The sequence below is a fragment of the Sapajus apella genome, unplaced genomic scaffold (genome assembly GCF_009761245.1).
Source record: "Sapajus apella isolate SASKATOON/1434 unplaced genomic scaffold, GSC_monkey_1.0 scaffold21, whole genome shotgun sequence".
Lineage (NCBI taxonomy): Eukaryota > Metazoa > Chordata > Mammalia > Primates > Cebidae > Sapajus > Sapajus apella.
The window spans coordinates 5,865,696-5,879,427 of record NW_022436961.1 but is presented as its reverse complement, the minus strand read 5'-3'; the positions used below and the strand labels follow the sequence as shown (position 1 = coordinate 5,879,427).

The window sequence follows — 13,732 nt, the reverse complement described above, 5'->3', positions numbered from 1 at the left end:
TTGATGAGGATTAGGAAGAAAAGGGCGAGGATTAGGCCTAATTTACTGCCTCTGTCAGAAGCCGGCGAAGAGTGGAATGGAAGGGAGTAAGTGGATTATGAAAAGAAAACAAACGGAGAAAAAGGGGGCCAAGGATGAACTGCGTTCCGTGATATTTATTCATCTGATTGCAAAAGGAAAAGAAGGAATGTGTTCTAATGGTTCACCTTCCTGTGAACCTGGAGCTCCCGAAACCCTGACAAAGACCTTCTGACACTGCTGTGAGGTAGATCGGAGCCGTTCCATGGCTACAGTGAGAGAGGCCAGTGCTTGAGAGCCGTAATGAGGGAACTAGAGACAAAACCCCAAATCTTGGTCTTTTCCAGCCTGCTACTCTCAGCCTGGGCTATGGAGCCTGGAGAACACTGCGGTCTCATCAGGGTTTGGGTGGCAGAAGGAATGGGACCGGGGGCGCTCTCTTTGCCCTAAGCCCTCACTGACTGCACAAGCGAGCCAGGTGATGGGTGCCCTCTACCAAAGCCAGCTCGCTGCTCCAGGGCAGCTGGGCACTACCACCGAGGGAGGAGTGAAGTTCAAGGGTGGGGTTTAGAAAACATCTCTCAGAGAGTGAAAGGATGGTGAAAACCCACTTGGTAAGGATTCCCCCCTCGGGTCACATGGCCCAGTCGCCAGGTTCTGGAGGGTAGAGTGTCACAGCCCGGAAATCCCATGGGATTCATTGTGAACAGAGGCTAGAGGCTTTCCACAAGTTCTGATCAACCGAGTTGTTGCTTCTTGTCCGTCAGGCCTAAGAAACTCCCCAGGAAGCCCTGAAAAAAAAAACAAAAACGGAAATAGCCCCTGGGGTGAAGAGAGGACCAGGTGCACTGAAGGGAGGGACAGGGATCAGGGACCCTGGAACGCACATTTAATTACACAAAAACGCCAGGGCACCACCGGGCCACACACGCCCCACCCCACCCCCACTCCAACCCAGCCCAGGCACGAATCTGCACTCACAGTCTCCTCACTCACAGCTGCACTTCATACCGGAAGTGGATTCTCACCTCCACGGCCGTCAAACCTTTGAGAAAACCCAGAACTGAGTCCAAGGGCTTGGGGGGTGGAGGGGCGGGCACTAGCCCTGTCTTCAAGTGTGAGCCAGGTCTAGAGATGGCCAGAAATCGGGGTGGGAGTGGGGGCAAAGAACTGAGCTGGAAAACCAAAACTAGAGCCGACCCGGCGCCCTGGCTCAGGCCTGCAAAAGTGAGCTCTTCAGTGAGCTGACATCGCACCACTGCATTCCAGCCTGGGCGACAGAGATGAGACCCTGTCTCTATTAAAAAAAAAAAAAAAAAAAAAAAAAAAAATCCCTAGAGCCAACCAGGCAGTGCCAGAGTCCTCGGGACACCGCAGCGCTTTCCCATGGCGCACCTGTGTCCTGAAAGGAAAGGGCCCTGGGTCCCATTTTGGTTCGCCACTCCTCGTTCCTTCTCTCAAGCAGAGCCATCCCAGGTCCCACCTTCTCCTAGGAAACTCCAAACTCAACAAGTATACGCACGGAGACATCGCAGGCTTCCGGACCCTGAGCCTCTGTTCCCTTCGCCCCGGTTACCTACCCGTCGAGCTGTCGGCAAAGCCTGGGCTGCGCGGGGCTGGTCCGGGCGGCTGAGGCGCCAGGGGGAACGAGGGCGGGGGAGGCGGCGGCGCGGGGCTCCAGGGGCAGGCAGGCGCCACCGCGGCACAGAAGACGGCGGAAGGCGCTACGAAAGTCCGGGCTGCGGCAGTAGATGAGCGGGTTGAAGGCAGAGTTGGCATAGCCTAACCAGTTCAGGGCGAGGAAGGCTGGGCCGGGGACCAGAGAGGGGCCCCCCAGGGCGCGCAGCACGTTGGCTAGAAAGAAGGGCAGCCAGCAGAGAGTGAAGGTGCCCATGATGAGACCCAAAGTGCACAGGGCCCGGTGTTCCCGGAGAGGCAGGAGGCGCTCGGGCCGCCGGCCGCAGGCGGGCACCGCTTCAGCCAGAGCGCAGGTCCCCGCGCGGGCGGGGGCCAGAGTGCGCGAAGGAGCCGGCGGGGACTCCTCGGGCGGAAAGCGGCGCAGCTCACCGCGCAGCAAGCGCAGCTGGCGAGTAGCCACCACGAAAACCCGCGCATAGACGAAGAGCATCACTAGGAGCGGAAGGTAGAAGGAGACGGAGGAGGACAGCAGCACGTAGGGCAAGTTAGAGGCGAAGGCACAGCAGCGCGGGTTGGAGTGGCAGCGCTGCGCCTCGGCGTCGGCCCCTACGCGCCACCACTGGCTCATGATGGGCGCAAACGACACCGCGGCAGACACGACCCACACCAGGACCACGGCTGCCCGGGCGCGGCGCTTGGTGACCAGTGCGCTGTAACGCAGCGGGTTGGTCACGGCCAGGTAGCGGTCCACGGCCAGGGCGCACAGGGTTTCGATGCTGGCGGTCACACACAGCACGTCCACTGAGGTCCACAGCTCGCAACCAGTGGCGCCCAACGGCCAGTGGCCAGTCAGCGCCAAGGTAGCCCCCGGCGGCACCACCAGGAGTCCCACCACCAGGTCGGCTGTGGCCAGCGAAGTCACGAACACGTTGGTCATGGTCTGGAGTCTCGGCGTCCGGGCGATGGCCACAATGACCAGCAGGTTGCCTCCCACGGTGGCCAGCACCGCCAGCGCCAGCAGCGCCCCGGCCAGGGCCGCCGCCCACGGCACCCCTGGCAGCCCACTGGTGTTGGCGGTATTAGGGACGTCCGGCCACGGGGCTAGAGTACTGTTCCCGTGAGGCCACGGAGTCATCCCTGGTGGCGCGTGGGGTTGGGAGGGAAAGAAGGGGGCTTCCCAAATCACCTGGCTCAGGGCGGGGGCAGCGGGACTTGAGAGCGACTCCCCCAGCCTGGACCATCTTCCCTAGCAGTCCGGGGCGTGAGCGCTCAGCCTCCCCTCACCCCCACTCCCTCTGTGCCACCGCTGGGGGAGGAGTGCGGCGCTTAAAGGGGCAGCGGCCGGCGGACAGTCTGGAGGGGCCTCTGGAGCCGAATTGGAGAGTGGGGAGGATGGCCAATGAGATGTTCCACGTTTCCTTTAGCTAAATCTGGAGGAAGGGACGCCCTGGCTCCTCTAAGACAATCTGTCCACCCCTGCCCTGGCCAGGCCCCTGGACTCAGCACAGCACTCCCCGGACACTGGCTTCCTGGAGCCCTGTGCCTCCTTTCCCAGAAGGTCCCAGAGGGCTCCCATCTTCGCCCTTTACCCTGTCAGAGGGAAGGTAACCCGCTGGAGTCAAGAAAAGGATCCCCTCATCCACTTGGGTGGCCTCCCCTAAGGTATTCTAGATTAAGTAATACAGAGCAACCAAGTACCTCCTCTCCCAAGACCTCAGCCGGATGAGATCTGTCCCCTTTCCCTTCTATTTCAGTTACTTTCTCTTCCCTTCCAACTTTGTTCTCTCTCTCTCTCCCGCCCCCTTCTCCTCTCTCCGTTTCTTTCTCTGTCTGTCTCTCTCTCTGGGGGGTAGATCTCTGTCTCTGTTTTTCCCAGGCTGGCTTTGAACTTCTGAGCTCAAGCCATCCTCCTGCCCCAACCTCCTGAGTAGCTGGAATTACAGGCTCGAACCACTAGTAGGTTCGGAAGTCTTTTTCATTGCTAGCCCTGGATTTGCATTTGGATTTGGCACTATGTAGCCTGCGATGCTGCAGAATTTCAATTTCTCCATCTTCCCCACTCTGCACTGCCCCTTCTATGCACTTTTCCACCTAGCGGTTTTCTAGATAGCCTCTTCTCTTAAAACCCTTCTGTTATAAAGCCATATTAAAAATGGATGAGCCAAGAGGCGGAGAGGAGAGGATCACTTGGGCCCAGGAGTTCAAGGTTACAGTAAGTCATGATCACACTACTGCACTCCAGCTTGGACAAGGGCAAGAAGCAAGACCCTATTAAAAAAAAATGGGTAAATGGGTGACTGGGTAAGAGCCATGTCTACCATCCCCCCCAACTATACACAACTCTTCCATTGCCAACCCCCCAATGGTAAGTGTTCGTGCCACTTCCTTTAGGATTTTTTTTTTTTTTTTTTGAGATGAAAGTTCACTCGTGTTGCCCAGGCTGGAGTACAATGGCACAGTCTTGGCTCACTGCAACCTCCACTTTCCAGGTTCAAGCAATTCTTCTGCCTCAGCCTCCCAAGTAGCTGGGATTACAGGCATGTGCCAGCACACCCAGCTAATTTTTGTATTTTTAGTAGAAACGGGGATTTCACCATATTGGCCAAACTAGTTTACTCCTGGCCTCAGTCAGGTGATCCACTCGCCTAGGCCTTCCAAAGTGCTGGGATTACAGGTGTGAGCCACCGTGCCCAGCCTTCCTTGAGGATTTTATTCATGAACTTTTACAAGTTAGAAGGCACTGAGTTGAGGCATTCATGCGTTCATCCTTGGGTGTGTACCATGGCAGGCCTGGTGTTTCAAAGCCTCTGAAGTCTCTCAGGCGGTTCCACCAGAGGCTTCCCTCATCTAAAGAAGCCAGAGGCCTCTTCCCCTCTCCCTTCCCTCACTCAAGACTTGGAAGGCTTCCTCTTTCCAGCCCAAGCTCTCCCAATCTCTAAACCAGTTTCTCTCAGATTGTGTATGGGGCGGGGGCGCTGGAAAATAAAACCTCTGGGTTCAAGTGGTGGGGCAGGAAGACGGGACACCTCATTAGGGCCTATCAGGACCTGATTCTTGAGCTATTATGCTTCCTCCACTGAAACAATGAGAAAAAGGGGGAAAAATTATCATGGAAAATGCCTCCAGGGCTATGCCCTGGCAGGTCTCCTCTGAATAGCTCTATATTTCGAAAGAACACTTTATAGTCACTGGTATGAACAATCCCTCTGGGAGACTGAGCCAGGGGCTAAGAGTTAGGAAGGTTGCAGGGGAATTCCGAACCTAAAATTATCCCCAAGGAAAAAGAACCAGCCACATCTCCCAGGGACCTAGCTGCTCACCCAGGAGCAGGATCTGCCGGGCTCCCAAGCAGGTGCCTTCCAAACCCATGAAGAACCCCAAGCAGGCCTTTGGATCCATGGAAATGCCCAGGGGGTGAAGGTGAAGAGGCAGCCTCTGGCCCTCCCATCTACTGCCCCCACTCAAGTCATGACAGAGTGGTGCAGGCCCCACTGGGCCTGGAGTCTTGGCTATGGCTTCCTGTTGACCATCAAGGCGGTCACTCCCAAGAAGCGTTTTGCAACACCCCAGAGTGTTGGTGCCAGTTATCTCAAAAGGGTATCATAAGATTCCCAAAAAGTAATCTCTAAAAACCAATACATGCCATCCAGCATTTTTTTTTTCTGTCCAGGACATTAGCATTGGATGGGGAAGGGAAAGGGGTGCCAGGAAGTCGAGCAACTTCAAAGACTGTCATTGCCTTAGAGGTGACCTTGTAATTTGGAGGAAGTGTGTACAAATGTTTAACATATTCAAAAAAGACAAGATTTCTCAAACCACGTGAGTGTGCCTGAGCTTGGGGAATGATTACGCCAATAACCAAGTGACACTGTAAGAAGAGAAATTTCTGACTCGCGTTAGGAAAGGTTTTATGAGCAAACACAGTGACGTTGAGGCACCTGGCCTCCTCCTCTGCCAACCCATCCCTGCTCTCATTCCTCAGTCTGGTTTCCAACTGCCCAAGCAGATGGCAGGGGGAAGGGCTCCTTCATTTGCCACTTTAGTCTATAAGACTATTGGGTCTTATTTGTGATTTTGTGTTTTTTAACTTAATTTTTCGAATAGATGATACATGCACATTATTCAATCATCAAAATATACCAAATGTGGTCAGATGTGATGGCTCATGCCTGTTACCCCAGCACTTTGAGAGGCCAAGGCCGGTGGATAACCTGAGATCAGGAATTGGAGACCAGCCTGGCCAACATGGTGAAACCCCGTCTCTACTAAAAATACAAAAATTAGCCAGGCGGTGGTGGGCGCCTGTAATCCCAGCACTTTGGGAGGCCGAGATGGGTAGATCACGAAGTCAATTGATTGAGACCATCCTGGTCAACAAGGAGAAACCCTGTCTCTACTAAAAATACAAAAATTAGCTGGGCATGGTGGCACACGCCTGTAGTCTCAGCTACTCGGGAGGCTGATGCAGGAGAATTGCTTGAACCCGGGAGGTGGAGGTTGCAGTGAGCCGAGATGGCGCCATTGCACTCCAGCCTGGGTAACAAGAGCAAAACTCCATCTCAAAAAAAAAAAAAAAAGAAAGAAACTGGAAGGCGGAGGTTGCAGTAAGCCAAGACTGCATCATTGCTCTCCAGCCTGGGAGACAGAGCAAGACTCTATTAAAAAAAAAATATATACATATATATATATATATATATACACACACCAAATGCATATTATAGAGACTTGCTTTCATCCCAGTTTTCATCTCCCTTAGTCTCTGGTTTATCCTTTGGCTAATATTTTATATACATACGAGTCAATACAAACATATATATTCTTGTATCCTTTCTTTTCTACACAAACAGCAGTCAAATATACCCACTGTTCTGCACCTTGCTTATTTTAACTTAACTATGTGTCTGTGATCCTTCCAGATCGAAATACAAAAGTGTCCTTTTTTTTTTCCTTTTTTGAGACAGAGCCTTGCTCTGTCACCCAGGCTGGAGTGCAGTTGCCCAATCTCAGCTCACTGCAACCTCTGCCTCCCAGGTTCAAGCAATTCTCCTACCTCAGCCTTTCAGGTAGCTGCAACTACAGGTGCGCACCACCATGCCCAGCTAATTTTTGTGTTTTTAGTACAGATGGGGTTTCCCCATGTTGACCAGGTTGGTCTCGAACTCCTGACCTCTGGTGATCCGCCCACCTTGGCCTTCCACATGCTGGGATTACAGGCATGAGCCACCGTGCCCAGCCAAAAGCATCTCATTTTCAGTATCCCATTATATGGATGTATGATCGTCTATGAAACCAATCAGCTTCTGATAGACATCGAGCTTACTTCTTATCTTTACTAACAGATGATGTTGCAACAAATAACTTAAACACGTCTTTTCATCTGCATGTGAGTATATCCTACGAATAGATTTTGCTATAAGGTCTATGCATTTGCAAATTTGCAAGATACTGCCAAATGGTCCTCCCCAGGGATGTACCCAATTATACTCTCACCGTCATTTTTGATGGTCAGCAGAGGGGTGGAGGCAAGTGACCGACTGCTCTGGGAAGTCATCCTAATGACTGGCCCAAGGGGAATTAGTACTGCCTGGTCTGGAAAGGTCATCCAACTTGGGATAGAAGCATGCAGTGCCCAGAGAGAGCACATGCTGGCCCTCAGCCCCCAGATGACCTATGTTCTGTGCCCTTGGAAGCAGGCAGTGCCTGTGGGCCTCTGAATGCACTGAGTTCAGGCCCCCAGGCTGCTGTTTATGTGTCAGTGCTCCAGGGTTATGTGTCAGGGAAATTCGTGCTCTGAGATTTAGAATATGTGGCTGGTAGAGCCAGAAGTGGCAGGAGCCACCTGACAGGCAGAAGTTCTAACAGCAGGGAAGAGTACTCTCTCCTGTGAACCTCATGATTGGGTGCATGTATGTGTGTGCCTGTGTATGTTCGTGTGACATGGAATAAAGAAGCCAAAGAGAGTTCAGGTGATCCCAGCCTTGTACCCTGTCCAAGACTACATGTGTAACAGGTGGTTCTCTTCTACCATTCATAATACACCCCTCTTGCTTTAAAGTTCTTGGAATGGTCCAGGCACGGTGGCTCACACCTATAATCCTAGCACTTTCAGAGGCTGAGATGGGCAGATCACCTGAGATCAGGAGTTCGAGACCAGCCTGACCAACATGGAGAAACCCCCATCTCTAATAAAAATACAATATTAGCCGGGTGTGGTGGCTCATGCCTGTAATCCCAGCTACTCTGGAAGCAGGAGAATCACTTGAACTCGGGAATCGGAAGTTGAGGTGAGCAGAGATTGAGCCATTGCATTCCAGCCTAGGCAACAAGAGCAAAACTCTGTCTCAAAAAAAAAAAAGTTCTTGGAACAGAGCAAAAACTAGGTGGAAGTTTTTGCTACCCATTTACCCTGTCTCTCTTCTCCATTGCCCACAGGGACCATCCATTCATTTTTGTGAAATCATGTGTGTATATTTGCCTCTGAGCAGCTGGTTCGGTGTTTGCTGTTTCTCCTTTCATCACCAATAGTCTCAGGGCATAGGGCAGAGGTGGCAGAGCATCAGTGCTAAAAGCGGTCTTAACGATTAAATCCAGTACCAACATTTTGCAGAACTGAAAATCTGAGGCCCAGCTGGGAGTGGTGACTCACACCTGTAATCCCAGCACTTTGGGAAGCCAAGGCAGGCGGATCACTTGAGGTCAGGAGTTTAAGACCAGCTTGGCCAACATGGTGAAACCCTGTCTCTGCAAAAATACAAACACCTGTAGAGCAGGCGTGGTGGCGAGTACCTATAATCCCAGCTACTCAGGAGGCAGAGGCTTGAGAATCGCTTGAACCCGAGAAGTGGAGGATGCCGTGAGCTGAGATCAGGCCACTGCACTCCACCCTAGGTGGCACAGCAAGAATCTGATTCAAAAAAATGAAAGAAAGAAAAGAAAGCCTGAGGCCCAGAGAGGAAACGGAGGCTGCTCCATGATCACACAGTAAAGGTTTGTTTCTTTTTTCTTTTTTTCATCTTATGGAAAGTGCACAGTAAAGGTTCGTTCTAGCATGTACACAGGCATCCAAGGAGCTGGTCCCTTGTCCAGAACAACTCCCCTCCCTCCCAGCCAGGCTGTGACTGGTGCTACCTTCCAGCCTGTCCTCTCCAGGCCCCCACAATGGCAATGGCCCACCATCTAACCAGGAGGCAGAGAGATAAAAACTATCAGAACTGAAAGAAGCCCCTAACCTGAGACTTTCCTTGTCTCCTGTAATGTGGCACAGCCAACTCTGCACACACCTGATTTGTTTCCCAAGGTCAGATCCAGAGGACTTGAAGGGGAGACAGAGAAGGGATCTCCGTTACGGGGAGCCAGAGGCATTCTGGTGCCTAAGGGCTGGCCTGGAATGAAAGCCTCGTACCTGGGGAGACGAGGGTGGACAGGGAGGGTGTTCTAGCAGTGCCTTCTCTTTTAGTGTCTGGTCATAAACAGAAGAAGGGATAAGATATGTTTCTTTCTCTCCTGAGGTAGGAAGAGAAATCCTTCTTCCAGTTTCTGAATAATCATTGAAATTTGGCAAGTGACAGTAAGGAAAAAAGGAAGGAAGAAGGAAAGGAGGAAGGAAGGGAGGAACGAAGGAAGGAAGGGAGGGAGGGAGGTCATTGAGATCCGACTATTTGGAGAAGCTGCTCCCCAGACGCTGGAGAGGTCACGAGTCCCACCTACAACCCAGACCCAAATGCTTAGGCCTCCATCTAGGAGGTAGGAGAGGGATCAAGCTTGGGGGATGGGGGTGGGAAGAGAAAGCAGTGATGCAGGATTTTTTTTTCTTTGAGACAAAGTTTCCATCTTGTTGCCCAGGCTGGAGTGCAATGGGCGCGATCTTGGCCCATTACAACCTCTGCTTCCTGGGTTCAAGCGATTCTCCTGCCTCAGCCTCATGAGTAGCTGGGCTTACAGATCCCTGCCACCACGCCCAGCTAATTTTTGTATTTTTAGTAGGGATGAGGTTTCACCATGTTGGCCAGTCTGGTCTCAAACTCCTCACCTCAGGTGGTCCGCCTGCCTCAGCCTCTACAAGTGCTGGGATTACAGGCATGAGCCACTTCACCCAACCTATGCAGGATTTTTCTTGGCTACTTTGCCAAACGGGGAGACCTCCACGACCAGCGACATCCCCTCTCCCGCCACTGCCCACTCGGTCCATCTGTGTTATTGATTGCACCTGCAATCGGCCGTTCCCAACCTCCTGTCCTGCATCCAAAAAGAATGAGGTTACGCTGACAATCAGAAGGGTAAGGATGGGCAATGAATAATTTTGTTGAGCTTTCAGTGGAGAGGGGTTGGGGGGGTTCGTCCTCCACCCCCATCTTCATGTGATTTCCCTCAGTATGGCTGGGTCTGGGGCTTTTTATGGACTTAAATGGGGAGTGCGTGCTGATAGGTTTGTGAGTATGCAAAGGTTAAAACAGAGACACCATGGTGGGCATGGACCGTGTAGAAAACCAATTAAGAAAAAATAGGTAAATGTAAAATAGGTGAAGGGTGGGGATCAATAAGAGGAAAACACACCAAGACAGGTTCTCAATCTGGTCCATGGATTTGACTTGTAGCTTGGCTCTCAGGCTTTAAAAAGTCCTCGGCTTGGAGATATGGTTTCACCAGGGACCTGCCCCTATCTGCCTAGGCATTTGTCTGCCTCCTGCCGCTATCAGCAGGAGGGAGTGCCCACCAACCCAGAAATCAGTTTCTCGCATTGCTTTTTGAGTCACCTCTAGATGCTGCTTTAGTTTGTTTCTTTGCAACCGCCCAGACTGGAGTGCAATGACGTGATCTCAGCTCACTGCAACCTCCGCCTCCCAGGCTCAAGCGATTCTCATTCCTCAGCCTCCTGAGCAGCTGGGACTACAGGCGCTCACCACCATGCCTGGCTAATATTTGTATTTTTAGCAAAGGCAGGGTTTCACAATGTTGGCCAGGTTGGTCTCAAACTCCGGACCTCAGGTGATCTGCCCACCTCAGCCTCCCACAGTGTATTTATTTATTGTATAGACAATGTCTTGCTCTGCTGTCCAGGCTGGAGTACAGTGGTTCAATCAGAGTCCACTGCAGCTTTGAACTCCCGGACTCAAGTGATCCTCCTTCCTCAGCCTCAGGAGTAGCTGGGGCTACAGACACCCACCACTGTGCCTGCTATTTTTCTTTTACTTTTTGTAGAGTTGAGGTCTCTCTCATTGCCCAGGCTGGTCTTGAACTCCTAGCATCAAGCGATCCTCCCACCTCAGCCTCCAAAAGTGCTGAGATGACAGGTGTAAGGTGGCAGCACAGAAAAGGGCACGTCCTCCATGCTGCTTGGTCTGTGCTCTCGTCTCCCACCCTCCCCCGGGAGGGAAAGCTCAGACAAGGCTGGAACCTGTCTACCTCCCAAAGAAGCTGGTACTGGAGCTGAAATACGCTCTGATCCCTTCCCACCTGTCAACCCACATCTTTCCCCCGGGAAGCATGAGCTGGGGAAAGAGCAGCTGGTGCTGGGTGGGAAAGAAGACAAGACACTGAGGATGGCTCCTCCCCCAGTGGGGAAGCCAGTGCTGGGTTTGATCAAATGCCTCTAATTAAGACGAGAATGAGGAGCTTTCCTGGCTAAAAGGAGGGAAGTGGAGCCCCCTCCAACGCCCTGGCAGATGGCTGAGGGCCCCTCAAGAAAGCATCAAGAGCATCAAGAGAACGGTCAGGATCCAGATGCCGGTGGGAGAGGGTGCGGTGGGAGAAAAGGGAAGTGTTTCCTGTTTTTGAAGAATTCATGGATGGGAAAAATGCTACTTTTTTTTCAATCCCAAGAGGCAGCAGAGCAGCTTGCCTTCCAGTCAGGATCGGATTCTCTTCCCCCTTCATGATAAATTGAAAATGGCCCATCCAGGAGTGCTGTCTCACACCTATAATCCTAGCACTTTGGGAGGCCGAGGTGGCAGGATCACAAGGTCAGGAGTTCAAGACCAGCCTGGCCAACATAGTGAAACCCCATCTCTACTAGAAGTACAAAAAAAAAAAAAATCAGTCATGCATGGTATCACACACCTTTAATCCCAGCTACTCAGGAGGCTGAGGCAGGAGAATTGCTTGAACCCAGGAGGCGGAGGTTGCAGTGAGCCAAGATTGCGCCGTTGCATTCCAGCCCAGACCACATCAGTGCGAGACTCTGTCTCAAGAAAAAAAAAGAAGAAGAAAATGGGCCAACCATGGTGGCTCACACCTGCAATCTCAGCACTTTGGAAAGCCAAGGAGGGACGATCACTTGAGACCAAGAGTTTGTGACAGTCTGGACAACATAGCAAGACCCCACCTCTGAAAATAAAATAAAATAAATACCCGGGCATGGTGGCATGCACCTGTAATCCTAGCTACCTTGGGCACAAGAGTTGCAGGTTACAGTGAGCTACAATGGCACTGCTGCACTGCAGCCTGGGCAAAAGAGCGAGACCCTGTCTCTAAAATAAATCAATAAATAGGAGGAGAAGTCACTCAGCCTGAGTCATCACAGGATGACCTGGCTGGTAGGGCGGCAGCGCCCCGGGGGTGTCCAGCCTTTCCTTCCCTCCTCATGCTTTTTCCAAGCCCCCACCTGTCCTTGGCCAGTCCCCACATTAGGCGTGCTGATGGAAAGATGCCTAGGACCCAGTCCCTGCCCCGGGTAGGGAGCTCCCAGCCCCACAGAGAAAGGTGAGTTTTTACTTTGTTCCCTGAAAGGAGTCCTGCCAGTCTGTGGGAGAGGCAGCTTTGGGCAGAGATATTAGGTAGGATGGCTTTATCCCGTCACAGAGAGGGGAAGGAAAGCAAGTAAAGGCAGCTCCTGGGGAGATCAAGCTAATGTCTTTGTTGTTGTTGTTTTGAAGTTTCATTCTTTTGCCCAGACTGGAGTGCAGTGGTACAGTCTCAGCTCACGGCAGCCTCCACTTCTCAGGTTCAAGCAATTCTCCTGCCTCAGCCTCCACAGTCGCTGGACCACAGGTGCCCACCAACACACCTGGCTAAATTTGTATTTTTAGTAGAGCCAGGGTTTCACCATGTTGGCCAGGCTGGTCTTGAACTCCTGACCTCAAGTGATCCACCTACCTCAGCCTCCCAAAGTGCTGGGATTACAGGCTTGAGCCACCAGTCCCGGCCCCAAGCTGACATCTTGGAGGAGAGACTGCTGTACCTTTCACCCAGCTCCACGCCCCCACCCCCACCCCTAGTAAGACCCTTTCCCACTTCTAGTAAGACAGTCGCAACTGAACCTCTGTCCTTCCGACCCTAGTCCTCAGCGCCAAAAGGAGACAGCAGTAACCCCGTCTCTCCCATGCCTGAGCAGTCCCTGTGAAAATGTTGCCTCAAGGACACTCTGCAAGATACTGGCAGTGGGAATTGGCAAAGGTTATCCTTTCTTTTTTACAAATAATGCTATTAGGATGTGGTGAGGACACTGTTTGGGGTCACAAATGAAATGGGGTGATGAGGCCAGGAAGAAAAGCTATTTCGCCTGGAGTCTTTTTCTTCTGGCCTTGGCTGGCAGCTTATTCTGCCTTCTCTGCTGGATTGGGTTTGGGGGGAGGAGAGGGGAGACAGGTGGAGGTGCAGGGAGGGCTGGAGACAGAAAGCAAGTCATTAACACTGACCTCCACTTCCTGGAATTTGGATTGCCCACTGGTCTCCTGAAGGAGATGGAAGGGATCATAAGAATCGGTTAGCTGGGCATGGTGATGCATGCCTGTAGTCCCAGCTACTCAGGAGGCTGAGGCAGGAGGATTACTTGAGTCAAGGAGTTTGAGGCTGCAATAAGCTATGATTGTGCCACTGCACTCCAGCTGGAGTGACAGTGAGACCCCAACTTAAAAATTTTTCAGTTAAAAAAAAAGCCGGGCGCGGTGGCTCAAGCCTGTAATCCCAGCACTTTGGGAGGCCGAGGCGCGTGGATCACGAGGTCAAGAGATCAAGACCATCCTGGTCAACATGGTGAAACCCCGTCTCTACTAAAACTACAAAAAATTAGCTGGGCATGGTGGCACGTGCCTGTAATCCCAGCGACTCAGGAAGCTGAGGCAGGAGAATTGCCTGAACC

At 52.2% G+C, this 13,732-nt stretch overlaps 1 protein-coding gene across 1 annotated transcript; it reads right to left on the bottom strand.

Moving 5' to 3' along the window:
* Window positions 1-135: 135 nt before the first annotated feature.
* Window positions 136-3,361, bottom strand: ADRB3 (adrenoceptor beta 3). Its single transcript, XM_032288237.1, has 3 exons — window positions 1,599-3,361; window positions 1,000-1,063; window positions 136-809 (listed from the first exon to the last, which is right to left on the bottom strand). Exons 1-2 carry the CDS (start codon window positions 2,789-2,791, stop codon window positions 1,024-1,026), a joined length of 1,233 nt encoding a protein of 410 aa, XP_032144128.1. The 5' UTR covers window positions 2,792-3,361; the 3' UTR covers window positions 136-809; window positions 1,000-1,023.
* Between the last annotated feature and the right edge of the window lie 10,371 nt (window positions 3,362-13,732).